The 24543-nt window shown below is 39.9% G+C and overlaps 1 protein-coding gene and 1 pseudogene across 5 annotated transcripts; one reads left to right on the top strand and one right to left on the bottom strand.

Annotated features, from left to right (window-relative positions):
• Window positions 1-2764: 2764 nt before the first annotated feature.
• Window positions 2765-6495, bottom strand: LOC121758047 (PGR5-like protein 1A, chloroplastic). Of its 5 annotated transcripts, none has more exons than XM_042153483.1 (11): window positions 6201-6495; window positions 5895-6010; window positions 5692-5788; window positions 5467-5567; window positions 5203-5259; window positions 3780-3856; window positions 3623-3674; window positions 3424-3534; window positions 3252-3349; window positions 3078-3156; window positions 2765-2989 (listed from the first exon to the last, which is right to left on the bottom strand). In XM_042153483.1, exons 1-10 carry the CDS (start codon window positions 6358-6360, stop codon window positions 3087-3089), a joined length of 939 nt encoding a protein of 312 aa, XP_042009417.1. In that variant the 5' UTR covers window positions 6361-6495; the 3' UTR covers window positions 2765-2989; window positions 3078-3086. The 5 variants fall into 5 exon arrangements, with proteins under 5 accessions (XP_042009417.1, XP_042009415.1, XP_042009418.1 ...); XM_042153481.1 differs by having other exon boundaries at window positions 2765-2913; window positions 6201-6494; XM_042153484.1 differs by having other exon boundaries at window positions 2765-2913; window positions 5895-6094; window positions 6201-6339.
• A 3025-nt stretch (window positions 6496-9520) lies between these two features.
• LOC121757588 lies at window positions 9521-13583 on the top strand (annotated as a pseudogene).
• Window positions 13584-24543: the final 10960 nt, after the last annotated feature.

Genomic DNA, 24543 nt, shown 5'->3' with positions numbered 1-24543 from the left:
GAGGTAAAATATGGGAGATAAAAGAATTCTAGGGATGTGCGTTCACAGTTATGGCTATACAAATTCCAACTACTATACCCTAGCACAGTTTATAATTCGATAGAACGAGTCACTTAAGTTTTGCTCATGCGGCACATGCATAGATTACTAACACTAGGGTTGTCAATCCTAGATCCGTAACTCCTAAAAGCTCCTAAGACCCTTATAAAGTCCTCACTCTCAATTAACAGTGTCATTTTAAGGGAAGCTAATTGTAGTGTGTACTAAGTGGATCTAACTCGCCAGCCTCCTCTCACGATTATGTAGCAAGTTATATTAAATCATCACCGAATGTGTCACTCAAACGTGAAGTATTATAGAACAACTTAGGGAAGAAACGAAGTAAAAACAAAACGGATATTAAATAGAAAACGGAATTGTATAACCAAAGTCGTTACTAACACATCCCTAAAATCCTATAAATTTAGTTACACATGATTGAATAAGCTAAAACATAGAATGAAGGGAAAACAAAATGAACATAAGAACTAAAGTAATAAAACCCAAAGGTTGAATCATTGTAGCCTTGATCTTCTCTTGATTCTTTCTTTAACCTCTTGAATAATGAAGAACTCTCAAATTTATGCTCTAGAATGATAAGGCAAAAAGAAGATCCTTAATGAAGAGGTTTGATGGGGTATTTATAGAGGAAATTTCGAGCTCCAGCAAATAAGGTATAAAGTGGGTAAGTTTGGTAAATCTTGGGGAGAAAGTAGGTCAATTCTGTGCGCTGCGTTTTCCCAGCGGGCCGCTACAACTTGGCCAGCGGTCGCTGCATGTTGATCTGTAGTCTCTGTCTATCGAACAGCGGTCGCTACACTTCATCCCAGCGGTCGCTGGAATTGTCCCGTAGCTTCTGGATCATTTGGAGCGGTCGCTACACACTTCCCAGCGGTCATTGGGCGTGTTCTTCGTTTCAGCACAACTTCCTCTGGAGCGCTACTGGCTCAGCGGTTGTTGGGCTCCAGCGGCCGCTGTATAGGTTGCAGCGGTCCGTTGGGCGTCTCGAATGCTCCAGATTTCCAACTTCAACTTTTTGCTATCTTTTTAGGCTCAAATATGCACATTTCTCACAAAACACGTCCAAATACCAAATTAGACAAAATATGCAAAATGTGGACATGAATTGTGATTTTGACATTAAAAACAGGCCAAATAAGGGCCTTAAAACAGTGCAAAATCCGAACGTATCACCGGCAAAGTTCATGACTTTTCATGCAACATTTAAAATTCACGAAAAAAAACCAAACTATTGTGAAAGTTCATGACTTTAAAGGCAATTTATCCTTTTTTTTATCTAAAATACCCTTAAACTCTAAATGGCTAATTTGGTCAAATGACTTATATCCTTCCACTCTCTCCTCTTCCCTCCAGTCCAAATCCCCTCCATCGTCTGTTTCTCTATTTATAATGTGTCTTATATCCACCTCCTCTTCCGGCCCCTCTCTTATCTCATCTTGTTGTATAAGAGGAATTCCATAAAAAATATACTAATCAAGAATATATATTTATAACTCCTATTATTTTTTTAAGGGGTGGAGAAAGTATGTGAAAGTGAGACCTACATTTCATCAACTTTGTATAATATTTTATTTTTTAAAATCTATTCGGAATCAAAGTGGGATCTATATTACTGGATGGAGGGAGTACTATTTTTACAGTAGTTTGGAGGATTGGAACGTTACTGGAACTCTAAGGTCTAAAGTTTGAGATTCGAATTGCAAATTGCAATCATGTATCAATTTGAACATTAGTACATCATTTCATACTATGAGTACATAAGTCTTTGATTACATTTTTAGCTGGTTTATTGTTTCAGTTATCATATAGTTTATCTGAGCATTGTTTGTCATATTTCAATGTGCATGAATTTATGACAAAGAGTGAATCCAGGAAGGCCTCATCTCAATTGGCGAAGAAGGTAAGGAGTGCTTAGTGGTGCAATGCAACGTCAGATCTTTGGATATATTGTTGGAAAGTAGCCTTGCTGAATTTGGGGTGGTCAATACTTTGTCACAATAACCTTGACACTTATGATTTTAGCTATTTCATGCTCGGGGTAATTTAATTATTTCGGCCATTTTTCAACTTATAGGTATAATGTAATGCTCCACTAAGTATCATACTCCATGTATGGGGTTCAGAGCAAGCTAGAATCAATACTTTGTTATATTATAGAAGGGATTTATCTTTTATATTTTAAAATTATCTGAAAAATCATTAATTTTGATCAAATTTTAATATGTTCCACAACTTTGAAAATTAGCCGCAAAAACTATGTAGGTCAATATTTTTCACAAATTTTCCATAGCAAAAATATTACTAATTTCCTATTTATAATATATTGTTGATTTGCCAACACATGTTTCGATTGATGATGTAATTGAATTATTTGCTAAGTGTGCTAAAAAAATGGTAAAATTCATGGATGGTGCAATTTAGATAAAATTTCACGAAATTAGACCCATGGGAAAGCCGAGAAAAATATTAAAATTCATGGTTTTAAAGGCTAATTTCTAAATTGTGGGACATGCAAAATTCATAATTTTTCCGGCAGTTTGCCTTAAAAATAAATATTATGATTGAATCCATACCATCTCCAAAGATTCATCAAGAAAATTTTAATGAATTGAAAGTGAGATAACTCAAATTTTCAATCTATCTTAATAAATTACTCTATGAATTAGTCGATACTGCTTTTTTCTATTTAGAGTAAAGCCATGCATTTCCAAGATATATATTTTTTCCAGTCTGCCAAATGACAATGGATAGTGCAATAAAATAGTTTAAGAAACGTGATATCTTAATACAACACCCGAGAAGCCTGTGTAATATAATCACTTCACATCAACAATATAATCACCCGACAACATCCTGCACCAGTTTGTTCAAACATAAGCAGACCACATGACTGATCAGGTATGTATATGGAATTGGTTTTTCTTCAATTCTGTTTTTTCCAACTTGTTATTTAATCAATCTTTGGAAGATGAACAAACTTGATGAACTGAACAGCAAAGTAGTTTCAAGGTTGGTACCTTATCAAGTCATGCCTCGCTTCCCTCAGGCAACGTAATCAAACGTGTCTTGGAGTCGTACACCAGTGCACTTCCACAACTGATAACAAACAATGCAGCGATGTTAACAATTGGGGAAAGAAGGAAACATTTTGCAGGATAAACAAGGCGATATCTTAAATATATCAAGCGTACTTGGAGCATTTGACGTTGTTCGTGGAGCCTCCGCTAGAAATCGATAGTATGGAACCGAAAAATGAATTGTTCTCAGTTCCACAGTTCGGACAGACTCCCTGAAATATGAATTTCAACAGCTCAATGTAATTTTCTCTTCCTTATCTGATTTAAACATTTGAGATAATCTTACCACTAAGATCAAAACATCTTTCACAACAGCATTTGTGAGTGTGAACGATAGCCATAATATGAGGGGCAGAGCTGCAAACCACGTGAAGATAAAACTGAAAGGCTCCGGAAGCTGAAACAAAATTTGAATCGATTCACCTAATGAGCATTTTGGAAGAATTGGTAGTAGCTGACATTTAAGAGGAATGACATTTGATCACCTCTAAGAGATAGGTGATCTCGAAGCCAGTTATATCGTCCAGAAAGAAAAACCTGCAGAAAAAAGAGGATTGAGTAAAGCCTGCTATGCTCACAGTATGAGACTGAAAGAAAATATGCTTGATTGAAGTCCGTCTGCCTAAGTGTGGTGTCACTTACAGTCCTAATGCAACAACTGCGGCTGGAACATTCAGAAGGAACATCTTTAGGTAGTCCACAGAAAGATCGCTATAGACCTGCATTTGAATGAAAACTGAATACTGGAAACATAATTTCTAACTCAAGCGACATTATGACTAAGAACAATATCAATGTGCAAACCAGCTCTGCCATAAAATTTTCTAAATACTGTTTACATATATGGTTCCCGCTTTCCCATCTTCGGCTCGCTTTACTCTTCCAGAATACAGCCTTGAACGCATAGTGTTAACAGGCACCACAAGGTATCGGACTTAAATGAGAAACACTTGGATGCTTATAGTAGATTGAGAACTTAACTTTGGACATAAAGGTGGCGTTCAGTTCATTAGATTAGATAATAGTTAGATACAATATGGGATAAGTCAAAATAAGGTTTTGTCTAGTATTAATTTACTCATAGGGATAGTGGTGAATGTCAGATAGTTAATCACGAGATACAATGTAGTTTTGGCATTGTGGTCTATGGAGATGGGCCATGATACATTGTCCGGGCCAGGTTATTGATAAAAAGGCAACCGAACAAGAGATCAGATTAGACATGGCCTTTAGTCACAAGTAAACATGGCAACCAAAATGTGTAAAATTATAGTACACGTAAACATGGCAACCGAACGGCCCCAAAGTGGAATGTTAGAGAAGTTTTTACGTGTATTATAATTTTACACATTTGATCTCCATAGTACTGCTCTATTTTTGGATTTCCATCAACTGGTATCATTTATTTCTACTGCCCATAGCATATAACTGATAGATTTCACAGTTGAAAGCTATACAAATCCGCTCATGCGCAGCATAAATACATTCAAACAAACCAAAAATGAATATTTATGTTTTACTAGTTTATAGCCAACTATGTACTGAAAAACTTGACCACCAAAGAGGGTTACTCTTATTCTTCCTGGAGGTCAGTGGAGGGGCACAAAATTGGTTCCCGGTTGTATTTGTAATTTTTTCTTGTAGATAAGAATGGATTCGAAGAAATCTGAAGAGCAAACCTACTAATATAACATGATTTCTTTTTCTTTTGGTTTTCTAGAGACCAATTTAGAAAATGAGATATGGGCAAAAGATTGTAAAGCAGACCATTTCAGTCTAGTTTAGAACTTAGAACCCTAATCAAGAAATCAGATTTCAGTTTTGTTACATAGACTAGATTGGGCTCTCCAACTTCGCAGCATGAATTTTCTGCTCAACATAAATTTGATAATGTTGAGTGCAAAATGAAAATTAACATTTGATGTCCTATTTTAGCTTTAAACAGAATGTTATCCCATCAGATGCTGAGAAATAGAAAATTTGTATGTCCTACAGAGATTTGAAAAACACAGATACTTAAGACATCAAATGGACCTGAGCATGCTTAAGGGGAAATAGAACTAACCTTCCTACTCCGGAGGCTGCATCGAGGACCTTCAACCACAATTTCACTCCCATCAGCCTACAAGATACAAGATGCTAAGGAACTGAAAATCAATAAATGGTTCATCCATGAATATCCCCAAAACACAGGCTAGTACTGTAGCACATATAAGAACATAGAGCGACAACAAAATAGTAATTGGTACAGATTTTGTGAAAAAATAATTTTCTATTAAAAATAGATTGCTCTCACATGATCAAAATTACATTGTAACAGTGAAAGTACCTTAAGTTTCTGTTTCAGTTCATCAAACTCCTTGTCGGACAACAGTGGGGTTCCGGATACATAGGCCATTGAAGCTTCCAAAAACCTCTGCTCATCAGCACCTGCATGCGCAAGGCGGAAGAAGAAAAGGTAAGGCATTTCATGAGTAAAGAGGCACCAATTCTGATAAGTTTACCCAATTTAAAGTCACAAAAGACAATCAAAGATGATAAATATAGTAATTACTTAGCATCACAACGCTGCTTCCTTCCCACATTAGTTCTTCCTTGAGATTATCAAATTCTTCATTTGACATTATAGATTTCCCCTCATAATAGAACGCCTGCAACAAGCACAACAGTTGGTATTATACTAACCAACAAACATAACAATGTAAAACAAAATCGAGGCAGACAAAAATAGACAAAATGAAGATTCAGTGTCAGTACCTGAAGTGCTTGAAGAAATTCCTGTTCCATCTCCCCTACAGTTTTTTTCTGCTTCTTATCCAGGCTGCAATACTGCAAGACGTTGCTATCAACAACTTCATCATTTTCAACCTGACCTGATGGCGAAGAACGAGATGATGAAAGTTGAATGCGTCACATGGATTCCGTTCCCGCACCCTAAATTACAAATCCTCTTTGGCCTTGAAATTGGCAACAGCAGTAGAATTGGGGATTCCAAAGAAGAAACAGTGGAGCCTAATTTAGAATTGTGATGTTGAATTCAGAGAAACAGAAGCCCTAACTAACCTGATGGATCGGCGGTGGATCTGCCTCTGAGCAGCAAATTGCGTGTAATCGACAACTTTCGAGTGGGCGAGGAAGAAGAAGTGGGGATATAAGAAGGCTTTGCGAAGTGAGAAGTTAGAAATATGGGTTTGGGTGCGAGGAAACCAAGTCCGGTGGCCATCTGCGGTGTGATGCGGCTTCGCTCATTTTGAGAATGGAGGAAGTTGGAAATATAACGGTTATGGTGGATGTGATCGGATAACGAAATATGTGGAGGGAAATTTAAGGCCACGCTGACAAAAATATTTTAGCTTCTTACACCACCTCTAGAGATGCACTAAATCCGACTTTGGGTGTAAAAAAGTTCTCAAATCCATTTTTAGGTATTATAATGATACAACACCAAATTTAGAGAAAATACAAAAGTAGCTATTGCCACATTTTTGAGATATTGCATATCAATCCTTATTATTTTGAGATGTTGAATAAGCTAATAACACTTAGGCTGCGTTTGCTACACAGAATTGGGTGTGGAATTGGTATTGAAGCCTTCAATTCCAAATCCAGTGTTTGGTATTATAAAAATTCATGGATTTAGAATCGAATTCCAATTCCACAATTTGAATTCCATATCAAAAGTAGTGGAATTCTAAATATTCACGCGCACACACACACACGTCACACACTTCACACACTTCACACACTACACACATTTCACATATTTCACACACTACACACACTTCACACACTACACACACTTCACACACTACACACACTTCACACACTACACAATTTCACACATTTCACACACTACACACATTTCACACACTAAACACACTGCAAATATTTCACACAGTACACGCATTTCACACACTTCACACACTGCACACAACTCACACACTACTTAATTTTTCACATGTTTCACACACTACACAATTTCATATATTTCACAAACTACACACACTTCACAATTTCACACACTACACGCATTTCACATATTTCACACACTGCACACACTACCCACATTTCACACACACTACGCACATTTCACACACTTCCACATTTCACACGTTTCGCACACTACACACATTTCACACACTACACATAATACACATGTCACACACTACACAATTTCACACATTTCACACACTACACACACTTCACACAATACACACATTTCACACACTACACACACTACACATATTTCACACATTTCACACACATCACACATTACACACACTACATACACTTCACACATTTCACACACTACACACATTTCACACACTTCACACACCACAGATTTGAACTGGGTGTAGTGTGTGAAGTGTGTAAAATGTGTGTAGTGTGTTAAATATGTGTAGTGTGTGTAGTATGTCAAATATGTGTAGTGTGTGTAGTGTGTGAAGTGTGTGAAATGTGTGTAGTGTGTTAAATATGTGTAGTGTGTGTAGTATGTCAAATATGTGTAGTGTGTGAAGTGTGTGTAGTGTGTGAAATATGTGAAATGTGCGTAGTGTGTGAAGTTTGTGAAGTGTGAAATATTTGATGAAATGTGTGAAGTGTGTGAAATGTGTGAAGTGTGTGCACTATGTGTATATTTATCAAGCATGTCAATTTAATTTCATATCAATTCTCATTTTACCAAACATAGGATTTGGATATAATTCAATTCCTTCGTATTCAATTCCATAGAATTTCAATTCCAATTCCAATTCCTTCGTATTCAATTCCATAGAATTTCAATTCCAATTACAATTCCAATTCCAATTCCAATTCCAATTCCATTCCAATTCCGTGTACCAAACGGAGCCTTATTATTAATTTTTTTACACATAAGTAGGCTCTATTTTTGAGTGATAATATTTTAATTATTTTTATAAAATTTTTTTATTCTTTATCAATTCTACATTAAAACATGTGTCCGTGCAAAGTGAAACGAATAAAGTTATAATTTAATATATAAACTGAAATGCAAAGTGAAACGAATAAAGTTATAATTTAATATATAAATTGAAATGTTGCCCTATAGAAGCTATAAAATAATGTAAACTATGCTTAGAATCAAATTCAAAATATTCCCTTACCACTCAAACTCAAAGTCATCAGAAAAAACAAAAAAAAAACTCTGAACTTCAATCTCTTAAACTACAAAGATAAAGTAAATCTCTTTTATAGTAAATCACATAATCCTATATAAATCAAATTACAAAATTCAATGGGTTTGTTTTTTATATTTTCATTCTAATATTCCTGCACATTGTTAGAATCATGATCGATCAAAGGTTTTGACCAAGTCATAAATCTGATGCATTTAATTTTATAAAATTAAATGATATAGTATCATCTACATTTAGTTATATTTTATTTTTTTGTCAGGTTAACATTTCTTCTAAAAGTACAAGGAGAATAATGTTTATATGTCTTAAAAGACTAGTGATATCGTAATTTATGAAATTAAAAATGATAATTCAAATTAACTCTAAACTACTTTTTATTAATTTAATTCTAGACTTATGAAATTATTGACATTTAATGCTATTAATTTAGATTTAATACTTTTATTTTACATTGTCTTATTTGTTTCTCATGCATTAAATTGTAATAAGTTTTTTGTCTAATATATATCTAATGATATTATATATATTTGCTATAGTACTGGTGGGGCTGATCCAACTAGTTGAATCGTGAACCGATAGCTTCGTCGGTTTACTTATCGAGTTTTTTTATAACATTGTTTTACTCACTTGCGTCACTTCAAGGTTCCTATCCTCTATGCTAAACTAATGTCATGAAATCGAAATATAATCTTTTCATTTATTTATTTAATTTGAAATTTTATATTTTAAATCATGATAATGATTTGCGTATAATAATTTGGTTCTATTGATATTGAAATTAGATACTCAGAAAAATTGGAGTATAATTTGTGCGTATTAGATATAAAGATTTATAAAATGTATGTTCATAACAGTATCTCATAAATAATGTATAGACGTTATATATAAAATTAAATATTTTAATGTTATTATTTTTTTAATGTTAATTAGCACTGGCATAATTTTATTTTTATTCCGTCACTGATTGCAGTGATAGATTTTAAACATATTCAGATCTACCTGTAAATATTTAGATTTTAGATTTGTAGAATATTTATACTAAAACAAAATTAGTTAAAATCGGTATTTTAGGTAAAGCTGACTACAATTGTTTTATTTTTACGTTCGTGGTTGGAAACTTAGAACTTAGAATTTGATTAGGAAAATGGTTGTGTATATTTTTCTCTGTACATGGTTAGATTTCTTGTACTAGATCCGTAGATAGAATGTCTATAATACAGATTTATGTATACGTTGGTCGTCAACGTAAGTTTAATAAATTTAGTCAATTTTGCAATTTTTTGGATGAATTTATCCATATTCGAAATGGCAGTCAATTTTTCCTTATTATATAGAGTATCGCCTTGGCTAAATCTTATAATAGTCGAAGTGAAATTGGATTAATTATCACAACACCATTGTCAGAACAATTATTTACAATTGCAGGTTTCTTAACTAAAGCCTACAGTTAAAACTTGAGAATCCATTAGTAATTTTTACCCAAAAAAACATGAGAATCCAATTTACATTCAAGCAAAACAAATAGCAGTCCAAATCGTTGAAACAAATAGCACTCCAAATGCTATTATTGCTTCAATTATACACATCATCTATCTTCTTCTATCCCTATTTAAAAGAATTAATTAGTGAAGTTTGATTATTTATTGAAATAGAGCATTGAAATAAGAGAAAATTGTCATTTAAAATGGGAGGGGCGAGTACCTTTTTTCCCCGAAATAGCGTGCGTTATGTAATCATATTTGTAGAAATAAGCAATAACGCGCATTTATTATTTTTGCGTAAATTTGCATAATCATAAAAGTCATACCCGCGTATTTGACATTTATATAATCTATCTAAGGAAAATAACTTATTACATCAAGCAAAAATGCGAAATGAGATCTTCTAAACAACCTAAATGATTAATTAATCATTTCCTATCATAGTATTTAAAACCAAATTTCGGCAATTTACCATCAATATTCTTGGTCTCAAATTTTAGTAGCTAGTATATAAAGCAACACACGACAAACAAAGAAAAAAAACACATTTAGCAATGACGTTTGGTTGGTTTGTAGCTCTGATTTGCGTAGTTTATTTGTAACCAACTTATAAACGCCAACCAAAACACCTTACAAACATACATCGTCCATGTCGAGTCACTACAACTCGACGGTCTCGACTCATTTTTCTCGACCGATGTGGCGTCGCGCGTCTTGCACCATTAACGCAACGTGCTCATGGGTTTCGCTGCGAAGCTATCGGCCGAGGACTTAGAAGCGCTTCGCGGCATCAAAGGGTTCATCTCCGCTCCGGCCGAGCGAGTGTATGAGCTCCACACCACCCACTCGCCCAATTTCTTAGGCCTCAACCAAAATGTAGGATTTTGGAATCGCTCCAACTGCGGGAAAGGCATTATAATCGGGTTGCTCGATACTGGGATCACCCCGGGCCACCCCTCGTTCCACGACAAGGGGTCCCGCCCCCGCCCGCGAAATGGAAGGGCAAGTGCGAGTTTGGCCCCAAGGGAGGATGCAACAACAAGCTGATCGGGGCGAGGAGCCTCAGCAGTGACGCGCCGACTGACGAGCAAGCCAACGGCACGCACACCTCTGGCACGGCCGGAGGGAATTTGGTGCTTGGCGCTACCATTTTCGGCAACGCCCTACGGCACAGCGGCCGGCATTGCACCCCTGGCACATGTTGCCATGTACAGGGTGTGCAGCCTTGCTGGGTGCGCCGAGGGAGACATCATTGCGGGAATCGAGGCCGCAATTGAGGACGGCGTCGATGTCCTGTCGCTGTCGCTGGGAGGGGGTCCTTCCTTTTCTACAGCGACAGCATCGCTCTCGGCGCGCGTTCATGGCCATGGAGAAGGGGATCTCCGTGGTCTGCTTGGCCGGGAACAGCGGCCCGGACCCGCGCACCCTGTTGAACGAGGCCGGTGGATCCTCACCGTCGGCGCCGCGGCGATGGACCGAAAACTGACCGCCACCGTCGTCCTCGGCAACGGCGAGGAATTAACCGGAGAATCGGCGCACGGCTTCGCTCCCGCAATGGAACACAAAATCGTTTACGAGGAACCAGCATTTTGCGAGGAAGATCAATTGACGAATCTCAATGTGAAAGGAAAGATAGCGGTGTGTGAATTAGGGAATATTACAGGAACCGGTAAAGGGGCGGCGGTGAAGAAGGCCGGCGGCGTGGGCATGATACTCATAAATTCAATAGCTCAAGGCAACACAAGTTCCGCAGAAGCGCATGTTCTACCCACATCACACATTAGCTACTCAGACGCAACCGAATTGAAAACATATCTAAAATCCACCAAAATCCCCAAAGCCAAAATTATACACAAAGGAACCTTAATAAGCGACCGTACAATCGAAGCCCCCAGTGGTGACATATTTCTCTTCAAGAGGGCCCGACATTTCAAGCCCGGGAATCCTGAAACCCGACATCACGAGGCCTGGGAACAACTTCCTCGCGGCCTGGTACACGGCCATCGACAACGCTACGTCCAACTTCAACATGATCTCGGGGACCTCAATGTCGTGCCCGCATCTCAGTGGGGTGGTGGCGCTCCTGAAGAACGCGCACCCAGACTGGTCCCCAGCGGCCATAAAGTCTGCCATCATGACCACCGCGGACCAGGTGAACCACGAGGGGAAGCCAATCAACGACCAGAGGCTTCTCCCCGCGGACGTGTTTGCCACGGGGGCAGGGCATGTCAACCCCACCAATGCCAATGATCCCGACCTTATCTACGACCTCAAGCCAGAGGACTACATCCCCTACTTGTGCGGCTTGAATCTAAGCAACGCGCAAGTGGGGACCGTGGTGCATCGAAGAGTGGATTGCAAGAAGGAGACGAGCATTCGAGAGGCGCAGCTGAACTACTCGTCGTTCTCGATCAGGCTTCGATTGACGCTGCAGAATTATGCAAGAACTGTGACCAACGTTTGTGAAGCGAACTCTGAGTACAAAGTTAGCGTGGCTGCTCCGGCTGGTGTTGATAAAAAAATAGTTTAAGGAGAGATTAAATGGAGCTCGGGCAAGCGTTCAGTTAGAAGAACAGTTGCAGTTATGTTTGGATGATTCTGATAGAAATCCATGAGTTACATCTTAAAACCAATTAGTGATAAGAGGAGAGGCACATGAGACTTATATAGTGGATTAAGTTCTTTGTGTACACCGATGTGGGATATTATTATATTCATTTTTATGTTTCAATTACCAACACCCTCCATCAAACCCTTCAAGGTGAATCTTGGAGGGGTTGGACTTTTTTATGATCGATTGGACAATCGGCCCAATTTTTTTTCAATCGGTTGGACCACTTGCCCAAATTTTCAGTCCAGTTATACTGCTGGGTCAGTCATTTTTTTCGGTTTTAGCCCAGATATACTGCTGGGTCAGTTAAATATAACCCACAGTCGGTGATGTGACATAGCATAGCTTAGTCTCTTGTACTATATATATGTGGCCTGTGTTGAGTAATAATATACACCAAATACACTACTATTTTCTCTACTATGTCTATTTACTTTTCCGCTTATATCTATATTTTACTGTTCTACATGGTATCAGAGCGGATTCGAATCCGTATCTAGAAAATTAGGGTTTCCAAAACAAAAAAAAAGGAACTAAATTAGGGTTTCTGCCGCTGCCCACTCTACTATCCCCATTCTGCTCTTCCGTCACTACTCTACTCTACTCGAAATTATGTTTTGTTCTACTCTACTGGGCTATTATGCCCAAACTAAGGTTTACGGTGTTGCTGCTCTACTCTGCCCAAATTTGGGTTTCTACCACTACTATATTGCACAACTGTTCTTCTCTGCCCAAACTAGGGTTTTTACGTTGCTGTATTCTGCGCTATTATTTGCATGTTGTTCAACTCCTGCTCTGTTGCTCTGCGCGGTATTATCTACCTGCGCTCTTACTTGCTTTTTATCTACCTGCGCTCTTGTCAGCAGTTATTATTCTACTCCTCCTCCTACAGTTGTCCTCCTGCTACAGTTGCTACTCTGGTACAACTGTCACTACTACGCTGCATCTACTACTTCTGCTCTACAGTTGCTACTCTGCTACAACTGTCACTGCCCTGCATCTGCTACTTCTGCTACAGTTGCAACAACTGCCCTACAGCTGCTACTCTGCTACAGCTGATACCACTACCTGCATCTGCTACAGTTGCAACTACTGTCCATCTGCTACTCTGCTACAGCTGACACTAACTACCATGCATCTTCTACTCTGCTATAGTTGCTACTACTGCTCTGCATCTGCTACTGCTGCCCTATAGCTGCTACTCTGCTACAGCTACTACTACTCTGCCTTGCATCTCTACTTATGCAACAGCTGCAACTACTACTACCCTATAGTTTCGGCTACTACTATTGCTGTCGATGTTTGAGGAAAAATATTTTTGAGAACTTTGTACCAAGCTGGCCAATATAGATGTTCCACCTTGAGGGGAAGTGTTAAGAATATTAGTATTCTGTCCCACATCGGTGACGGTTCCGGTTTGAAAAATCATGAACCTGAACCGGACCGCGACCCGAATTGCGACGGTTCCGGTTCGAGAAAATTGCCACGGTTCCGGTTTGCCGGTTAACCGCCAGAACCGGAACCGTTGGGTATCTCTAAGTACAATAAGTACTCAGCCCTGCATATGTTTTCCCTATGTGCAGGTTGAGCGGGATGTTGCAGCGGATGTTGAGTGAGCTTTAGGAATTCACAGATGTGTCGTGTCTTCATACATGGGCGTCGTCCTATGACTCTCTTTTGATACTTGTTTTTCCCTTGCCGTGTTTGAAATTATTTCCTAGAAGTCTTCCGCACTATTTAATACTGTTTTATGACATTGAGTATCTTGAGACTAAATCTGTTGCTTAACTTTTTAATAAGCTAAAATATTTCTTTTGAAGTTAATTGGGTTTTCATATTAAATGTCGTCCTTTATTGTTGTCTGTCATTGCGCCCCCCTTTCTTCCCCGCTCCTTAGTCCCTCCCCTCGTCACGTTTTCCCCGTCTTCAATATCCTTAGGCGGTCGTGACAAAGTGGTATCAGAGCTTCGTTCTTTCGCTCTGGTCCGAGAGTCTTCTTTTACCTTAAGTATAGATTAGTGAACCTTAGACTAGAAGTATCACGAAGGCTCAACATCCAAAGCATCACGCTCAACCAAAGAAAGTGAGGTATGTTTTAAGTTGTTGAAAGAATGTGAGATCGATGTACAAAATTGATGATGATATGATGAGGATGTTTTGGCAAGTGTACGCATATGAATAAACGTTATGTGTGAAAATGATACTGTGATGATATGGTTATGTGGAACATGAGCATGATTGACATGATGATCTTAACACGTGTTATATGTGTGAAAATGATATTATGATAGTGTGATTATGTGGAATATGAGCATGATTGGCAAGATAATCTAAGCACGTGTTGTATGTGTGAATATGATATTGTTATGGTATGATTATGTGGAACACAAGCATGAATGACATGATGTCCTAAGTATGTGTTATGTGTGTGAAAGTGTTACGACGTAATCATGTGAACATAGGATGACAGAGTGTTTTACATGAAGGATGAAAGTTGATGAGTTGTTTTGAGCATGTGGAATTTTTTTTTGAGAAAAAAATGAGTAATTTAAAAATGTTGTTTCAAACATATATGTGAAGTGCATGAGTGTTTTGTTTGGAGTGCAAATGTGTTATGAGTTTTGAAAGATTTGCATGGTGTTTGATATGTAGAAAAAAAAGAAGGAAAAAGATTTTGAGGTTGATGTTTTACAATATTAATGACTAGATGTTCTAGTGGAGTTTGATTGAGGAAAAAAATATTTATGTTGTGGAAAGTTGTTGGAAATTTTGGAAAAAAAATGTCAGAACCTTAAACGAAAGCATGTTAGTTCTGTTCTTTTGGGAAAATTTAGATCTAGAAGTGAATGAGAAATATGACGTAGTTATGTATGGCGATATATGTTTATGCATGTTAAATTATTTGGTATGTGAATCATGTTTTAAGTAATGATTTATGAACGTTAAAGTGTGAGGTATTTTATGAAAGTGTTGATAGAAGAAAGTATGATGCTATGAACTTTGTATGCAAACATAGAATGCCCAAGATGTCTGTTTGATCGAACGATGTCGAACTTAGTTGTTACAACTGCAATATCGCTTTTCTGAGTGATAAGATAAATGAAAATATGTGGTGCGAATGCGAACTCCATTGGATAATTACAAATCCACTATCGTTTCCTGAACGATAAGAATAAAGAGAACACGAAGAGACATTACGTACAATGATGACTTCAAGAGGAGATGCTAAATGACTTAATCCTACAACGGGGAGAGATCATACATGTGATCTAATATGTAAACTCATTCTTATGTCAAAAGTGGCGATGCGACGAAAATGACTGTTATAGCACTTTGAGAGCGCGAGTATAAGTACGATGTTTTAAGAGAAGGGTTTTTATGACGTGTGATAAGTCGTATTCTAGGCCTAGGTTACGGATCAGTATGATGTTCGTAATTGAATTATATCTGCAAAACTAGTTGCTTAAGCGTGCAGGGTAAGTATTCTAGCCAGTAGGCAGAGTTTCAGACACTTCAAGTGAAAAGGGCGTCAGGACGATTACGTACTGACCAGTATACATGCAATAATGGCTCGAGATGGAGAAGGAGGATAGCTGGGACTGCTCAATCACAATTAAGGGCAAAGAAGTCATTTCACCGCAAGGTCTTACCCTAAAAATCAAGGGTAAGCCTCCCTATAAAAGGAAGCCACTTGGAGAGAAAAAGGTAGCTTGGGGGGAATTCATCATCATCACTCTTAGGTAGAATTCTCTCGGAGTTCAGTCCTTCAGCCCAGTCCTGAATCTCGTTCCTCGCCACTGCCATGGTCACTTGAAGATCTAGATGTTCCCGGAGTTCCAGATCGTCCGTTCCAGCCAGCAGAACCGTAGTTAGAGATATCATCGCCCGGAGTGGCAAAACACTTTTATTCGCTTTCGTAGTTTAATTTACTTACTTTCCTTATGTTGGATCTTTGTTTGCTTTTGGATATTTTCTGTTTTTGAAGTACTTGTGGAAGATCCGAACGTGTTTATGATATGAAGTTGATTTCCGTTTCAGTTATGGTGTTGATTTCTTTTCCTTCCTATTCCGCCTAGTTAGCTTAGATCTAAGGTTCCTTGGTGTTTAAGTGCTGAAACTTTCCTTTCTTTGTTTCCGTCAAAATTCCTTTAGTTAAATGTGGAACTATTGATCGTGAGTGAATCGCTGCATGTGAAGTCTTGTTTGAGTTCATTTTCGTTTTCCTGCTGACCAGTACGCGGAGTTGCATTTTCTGTGTTTTGATTTCAGATTTGGTGTTCTTATTTGTGGATCTGTGTTCGCGAATTGATAAACTGTGTTTCCGTGTTGAATCTGGAATTATTTTCTGATTTTAGTTTGTGTTGTTGAAGAAGACGATGTCCATGTCTAATGTTGGGGACCACTTTGCTTTTTAGATGCTTTTTGCTTTTTGTCCTTTACTTTTAGTTATAACCTGCAGATCTGTCAGCCTAGTCACCATGACTACCACTACCCTCTGAATATTCTGTCTAGCCTAAAATAGAATCTCGTACCTTCCAAATATTTTCTGTTATAAAAATGTCCCCCTATTTCCACGTACACAGCTGCACCCCTACACTTCTTTCCCCATTCCAGTCAGTAGGAAATTACCTTTAAGTTCTTGCCTAGGTAGAGACTCAACCCGAGCGTGGTAGCTAACCAAACCATCACCACAATAGTTTTAACGCACCATCTCTGTGGGATTCGACCCTTACCACCACTATACTGATCAGTAGAAGTGGGTTGAGGAATTTTTTAAACCAGGGTCTAGGCTTAGTTAGGATCTCTATCCTGACCAGTAGGATATATCCTTGCTTGAACGACACCTAAGCGCCCTGAGGTCCTTTCAAATGGCGCCGTTGCCGGGGATGGATGGCGTTACTAGTTACTTTTGTGTGTGATACTTTGGCATATATATTGTGCATAATCTTCTTTTTCTTTTCTTTTCATTTCAGTTTATGAGAAGCAGTTCGGCTCCTGACCAGGGGAGACCGAAGATACTTCAGCGAGGATCTATACTCGTAACCACTCGTTCTGGCCTGTCGACCACCTTGTCTGACCTAGGCACGAGTAGTGACGAAGAGAAGGGTACCATAGAGGGACCGATACCAGAAGAGATACCACTGTTGGAAGGCAACCCAAGGGATATGGCCAACCAGGGAGATGAGGACCCGGAGATAGGGACGCTGAACGAGCATACTGAAGGAGAGCCCCCGCAAGCCATAGTCGTTACTCCAGGGCAAACCGCCTGCAATGTGAAGCCTCATGTGATCGCGATCCTGCCTACGTACTGCGGGAAGAGCTACGAAGGGCCGTATGAGTTTCTTCATGAGTTTTGCAAAATTTGTAGGGCGCAGAGGAGACCAGCAGGAGCAACTGAGGATGATTATAGGCTGAAGGCTTTGCCATTTGTGCTCAAGGGGGAAGCTAACACCTGGTTCATGCGCCTGCCCCCCAACTCTATTGAGACTTGGGCCGATTTCAAGTCAGCATTTCTGGGCGAGTTTTTTCCGTCATCCAAGACAAGCGCGCTGAAGAGGGAAATAACTAATGTGAAGCAAGGGTATGATGAGCCCTTGAGTGATTATTGGGCAAGATACATGGGTCTTTTGGAATCATGTCCCAACCATCGCATGGCGGACATTGAAGTACATCATACTTTCTACGAAGGTATGAACGCGGTAACCAAGGACCTGGCAAATTCATCGTCAAGAGGAAGCTTCACGCAATTGCGGGTTAGCGAAGCAAAGAGAGTCCTAAGGAAGCTGCTGAATGCAAAAAAAGAGTATGACCATTCAAGGGAAGGATACAATCGAGAGCGGGCTGTTGTTGCCTCGGTTACTGATCAGGAAAATACACTGGAGCAGAAAATGGATTTGAAAATGGATGAGCTGAAGAAGTCACTTCTGAGTGCGATCGAGAAGAGCACTCCACCACCTTCCCCAGCTGGGAATTACAAGGGTGCAGAGCAGGGAAATCAAGGACCGAACTATGATCAGCCTAATGATTTCGGGAATATGGAGCAGGTTAATGCTGCGGGGTACTTTAATTCTAGTGGGCATTAGATTCAAGGTAGGCAACGGGATGCACCATGGAGGGATCATCCGAACTTCCGATGGGGTGACGGAAGCCAAAATAAGAACCAAGGTCAGAACCAGTATAACCCTCATCCGAACCAAAACCCTAACCGTAGACCAGTAAACCCAGACTACCAGCCCAACTGGTCAGGAAGAAACCAACATTCCCAAAACCAAAACCCACAAAACCCGAACCCTGTCTATGTGCCGCCCCACCAGAGAAACTTCCAAAACTTCCAAAATCAGCCAAACCCGGGACCCCAAAACCATCAGAACCAAAATCAATTCCAAGGCCAGCACCAGAATCAATATCCTCAAGATCAGTACACCCCTCCTGCCCAGTATAACCAATACCCGCCTAATCAAGGCCAGCAAAATTCCCAGAACTATCAACACCAAGGGCCAAGTCACTTCCAAAACTCGAACAGGTCAAGGAGATCCGTTGAGGACATGATGGGTGAAATGCTAGCGTCACAACAGAGCATCAAAAGAGAATTGCAATCCCATAATGAGGTCGTGCAGGGGATGCAAAACGCCCAGAAGGAACATAAGGCGAACATGGATATGATGAATAGACAGTTAGCTCAACTGGCCAGTTCGGTGGGTGATTTGAAGGGAAATGCAGGGAAACTCCCATCTACAGTCCAATTGCCCGAAAAAGCAAATGTGAGTAAGGTTACGTTGAGGTCAGGAACCACTTATGACGCGCCTCAACCGAAACAACCTAGTGGAGAATCCAATGGAACGAAGATAAGAGGTGATACCATTTCAGCGGAAGAATTAGGGAGAACTATGCCTCGGATGAAAGATCCATTCTTCTTGGATGATACACCAAGTGTACGAGGTGAACCCGACACCCTACTGACCAGGAAGGAACCTCCTCAAGAGGTAGAGCCCAGAATGGAGGCCCAGACCCAGGAACTACCCAAGAGAAACTCCAAGAAGGTTGCTGAAGAACCAGTAGAGGAGAAAAAAGGGGAGAAGTTTGATAAGTCGTATTCTAGGCCTAGGTTACAGGTCAGTATGATGTGCATAATTGAATTATATCTGCAAAACTAGTTGCTTAAGCGTGCAGGGTAAGCGTTCTAGCCAGTAGGCAGAGTTTCAGACACTTCAAGTGAAAAGGGCGTCAGGACGATTACGTACTGACCAGTATACATGCAAAAATGGCTCGAGATGGAGAAGGAGGATAGCTGGGACTGCTCAATCACAATTAAGGGCTAAGAAGTCATTTCACCGCAAGGTCTTACCCTAAAAATCAAGGGTAAGCCTCCCTATAAAAGGAAGCCACTTGGAGAGAAAAAGGTAGCTTGGGGGGAATTCATCATCATCACTCTTAGGTAGAATTCTCTCGGAGTTCAGTCCTTCAGCCCAGTCCTGAATCTCGTTCCTCGCCACTGCCATGGTCACTTGAAGATCTAGATGTTCCCGGAGTTCCAGATCGTCCGTTCCAGCCAGCAGAACCGTAGTTAGAGATATCATCGCCCGGAGTGGCAGAACACTTTATTCGCTTTCGTAGTTTAATTTACTTGCTTTCCTTACGTTGGATCTTTGTTTGCTTTTGGATATTTTCTGTTTTTGAAGTACTTGTGGAAGATCCGAACGTGTTTATGATATGAAGTTGATTTCCGTTTCAGTTATTGGGTTGATTTCTTTTCCTTCCTATTCCGCCTAGTTAGCTTAGATCTAAGGTTCCTTGGTGTTTAAGTGCTGAAACTTTCCTTTCTTTGTTTCCGTCAAAATTCCTTTAGTTAAATGTGGAACTATTGATCGTGAGTGAATCGCTGCATGTAAAGTCTTGTTTGAGTTCGTTTTCGTTTTCCTGCTGACCAGTACGCGGAGTTGCATTTTCTGTGTTTTGATTTCAGATTTGGTGTTCTTATTTGTGGATCTGTGTTCACGAATTGATAAACTGTGTTTCCGTGTTGAATCTGGAATTATTTTCTGATTTTAGTTTGTGTTGTTGAAGAAGATGATGTCCATGTCTAATGTTGGGGACCACTTTGCTTTTTAGATGCTTTTTGCTTTTTGTCCTTTACTTTTAGTTATAACCTGCAGATCTGTCAGCCTAGTCACCATGACTACCACTACCCTCTGAATATTCTGTCTAGCCCAAAATAGAATCTCGTACCTTCCAAATATTTTCTGTTATAAAAATGTCCCCCTATTTCCAAGTACACAGCTGCACCCCTACACTTCTTTCCCCATTCCAGTCAGTAGGAAATTACCTTTAAGTTCTTGCCTAGGTAGAGACTCAACCCGAGCGTGGTAGCTAACCAAACCATCACCACAATAGTTTTAACGCACCATCTCTGTGGGATTCGACCCTTACCACCACTATACTGATCAGTAGAAGTGGGTTGAGGAATTTTTTAAACCAGGGTCTAGGCTTAGTTAGGATCTCTATCCTGACCAGTAGGATATATCCTTGCTTGAACGACACCTAAGCGCCCTGAGGTCCTTTCAACGTGCGAAGGATATTATGAAGATATAGATTCCGACTATCATTATTAGTGGAAATGACACGAAGAATCTCAGCGTGGAATCCATAGTTCTTAGAGTGATGTTACCAGTTTCGGCTTGCGAAAGATGAATGAGGGGGTGCGACTTTAATAGCTAGAACAAACTATTCTAATCAACAGTTCTTACTTGGGTTCTAAGTTCTTTTCGATACGTATTGAATAACCGTGAGCCCTTATCTATTTAAACCCCTTGGTTGACCCATGCTTTGCAAGTAATGCATATTATTTCTTTTTCTCCATTGAGTCATAACTCACTTTCAGTTCTTGGAAAGTGATGTTGCCTTCATAACTTTGGACACTTGGATTGATTGTAGTCTTCTTGACTTATTATTTACACGAACAATATTTGACTTTGTGAGTATTTGCTATTTAACTTCATTCCTAAGGCTGCTTGCAGTTATGTCCTTCAATATAATCATGTTTCGCAGACATGTTTTCTATGGGATATTCATCTTCGAACTTTTGTTCAGCTTTTCATTTTGTAACCATGTCTGTGTCAAGTTCTTTCTTACAGAGTGAAATTCTTTTTGGTTCAGTTCCACTATATGTATCATTTCCATAATAGAACCTTTCTTTCTACAAAACGAAGTTAAGGCCTACATTTTGTACCTTGCCTTAACAAACTTAATCCACTTGATTTTTTTAAAAGCCCCTTTGACTTTGGTTGCCTTTCACAAACCTATGAACCCATTGATGTGATTCTATCATTCCATATTATGATTTTCGTTGAACCATGATCAGTACCGCTTTGTGACAACTGCCTACATTTCTCAATCCTCATGCAACTGATCATTTTTTTTCTCCTCAACCCTTTAAGTCATTATCCATTGATGTGTTGACCTTTCAAATTTGGTCGAACAACTGAATTATCTTGTTTGGTAGCCTACTATGAGAATTGACACTAATTCGATTCCATCCCATACTCATGACCTATCTTATGTTCTTTCAAGCTCCGTGGGGATGATCATAACCAATTGTTACAATTCGAAATCGGTTCATATCCAAGTTAAGACCGTTTGATTAAAGTTTGCGTTCTTGATACATATTCTGAGTTCTTGATGCAACTTTTGCAAGGAGAGGCAAATTTCTTTTTGAGCCCCTGGCGACGAGCCAACTATCTTGTATGGAATTTCCTTGAACCGATGAACCTCCATAATCTCTGTTTTACAAGCAACCACGATGATAAGAAAAGGGCGTCCGGCGTATCTTGTATACTTGAACGAAAGGAAAAGAAGGATTTGAAGGTGGAAGACGTGGCCGTAGTGCGAGAATTTCCCGACGTGTTTCCTGAAACTTTGCCTGGACCGCCACCCAATAGGCAAGTGGAGTTTACCATCGATTTGGAGCCTGGATCTGCGCTAGTATCGAAAGCACCATACCGAATGGCCCCTAAGGAGGAGTTGGCATAATTGAAGATTCAGTTACAGGAACTACTCGATTTGGGATTCATCCGACCTAGTGTATCACCATGGGGAGCGCCTGTGTTGTTCGTAAAGAAAAATGATGGAACGATGAGGATGTGCATCGACTATCGTGAGCTCAACAAGTTGACCTTGAAGAATAAGTACCCACTGCCAAGGATTGATGATTTGTTTGACCAACTTCGAGGAGCGGGCGTATTTTCAAAAATGGACTTGAGGTCGGGGTATCATCAACTAAAGGTCCGACGGGAGGATGTGCCTATGACTGCTTTTCGCACTCGTTATGGTCATTATGAATTCGTTGTGATGCCATTTGGACTGACCAACGCCCTGGCAGTTTTCACGGACTTGATGAACCGAGTTTTCCACGAGTATCTCGATAAGTTTATCTCAGTCTTCATCGACGATGTGTTGGTATACTCGAAGAACGAGGAGGAGCATGGATGGCACCTGCAAACTGTGTTGGAAACGTTACGAAAAGAGAAGCTTTATGCCAAGTTTAATAAGTGTGAGTTTTGGTGGACTCGAGTGAACTTTCTTGGTCATATCGTGACGGCAAATGGAATTCAAGTGGACCCAGCGAAGGTTGAGGCTGTGAAAAATTGGAAGTCGCCGAAAATGCCAAGTGAAATCCGTAGTTTCTTGGGATTGGCGGGATACTACCGACGTTTCATCGAGGGATTCTCTAAGATTACGAGACCGATGACACAACTGTTAAAGAAAGGAATCAAGGTGGTTTGGACGGCAGAATGCGAGACGAGTTTTCAACTGTTGAAGGAGAAATTGACTACAGCACCTGTCCTAGCGGTACCAGAACCCGACAAGAACTTCGCCGTCTATACTGACGCGTCGAAAGTAGTACTTGGATGCATGTTGATGCAAGATGGGAAAGTGATAGCGTATGCTTCCCGGAAATTGAGACTGAATGAGCTTAACTTTCCGACTCATAATTTAGAGCTGGCATCACAAGAGTCTCAAGTACTTCTTCGAGCAGAAGGAGTTGAACATGCGACAACGGCGTTGGCTAGAGATCGTGAAGGATTATGATTGTGGTATTAACTATCATCCGGGCAAGGCGAACGTAGTGGCCGATGCCTTGAGTAGTGAGAACCAACCTCAATTGGCTCCGTTGCTAACTCGGGAGGAAACTTTGATCCATGAGTTCGATAGGATGCAGTTAGAGGTAGTAAAATCGCCCGAGACCGTAGGAAGAAGAATAGCGACGCTAGTGATTGAGCCAGACTTAAGAAACAAGATCATAGAAGCTCAGCGACGTGATGAGAAATTAGAAGAAACATGTGTGAAAGTGAGAATCGAGAAACATGACCATTTTCGTGAAGAGGCGGACAATGCTTTGACGTTCGATGGACGATTATGTGTGCCGAACGACGAGGCACTGAAATATGAGATTTTGAGTGAAGCACATGACACACCTTACACTACTCACCCTGGAAGCATAAAGATGTATCGAGATTTGAGGCAACGCTTTTGGTGGAATGGAATAAAAGGAGACGTAGCATCGTTCGTGGAATGATGTCTAGTTTGTCAACAAGTGAAGGTCTTACACCAAAGGCCATATGGGAAATTGCAACCGCTTGAAATTCTCGAATGGAAGTGGGAGCATATAGCCATGGACTTCGTGATGAGCTTACCAAGGTCACAGAAGGGGAACACTGCGATTTGGGTGGTCGTCGATCGACTCACTAAAAGCTCGCACTTCTTACCGATTACAACCACCTATGGATCGGACATGTTAGCTAAGCTCTACATGAGTGAGATTGTATGTTTGCATGGCGAGCCAAAGACCATTGTATCCGATCGCGATACGAAGTCCTCGTCGAAGTTTTGGATGAGTTTGCAACGGGAGCTAGACACGAAATTGAACTTTAGCACTGCTTACCACCCGCAATCGGACGGGCAGTCGGAGAGTGAAGGGGTTGGCAGCGGAAGCGTGCGATATTTACCGATCATAGAAACTTGATCTATTTAGCAGATTATTTAGACAAATTCTATTCGCGTAATTATCACATGTATCATGCTCATAACTTGAATTAAAAACATGCTTTAGCACATAAAATCCCTAAAGCATGCTTACTACGGAATTAGCCAATTTACCT

Source organism: Salvia splendens, chromosome 12, assembly GCF_004379255.2.
Source record: "Salvia splendens isolate huo1 chromosome 12, SspV2, whole genome shotgun sequence".
In the NCBI taxonomy this organism is placed as follows: Eukaryota; Viridiplantae; Streptophyta; class Magnoliopsida; order Lamiales; family Lamiaceae; genus Salvia; species Salvia splendens.
The sequence above is the reverse complement of the archived record's forward strand: the minus strand, read 5'-3'. Positions and strand labels throughout refer to the sequence as shown.

Bases quoted from the DNA above. Each gene is read 5' to 3' on its own strand.
- LOC121758047 (XM_042153482.1), bottom strand. From the start codon at position 6,360: ATGGCCACCGGACTTGGTTTCCTCGCACCCAAACCCATATTTCTAACT. The intron at 5,260-5,466 runs GTACTTTCACTG...TGTATCTTGTAG, and splicing joins AACTGAAACAGAAACTTAAG to GCTGATGGGAGTGAAATTGT. The intron at 3,350-3,423 runs GTAAGATTATCT...TTCATATTTCAG, and splicing joins AAGATGTTTTGATCTTAGTG to GGAGTCTGTCCGAACTGTGG.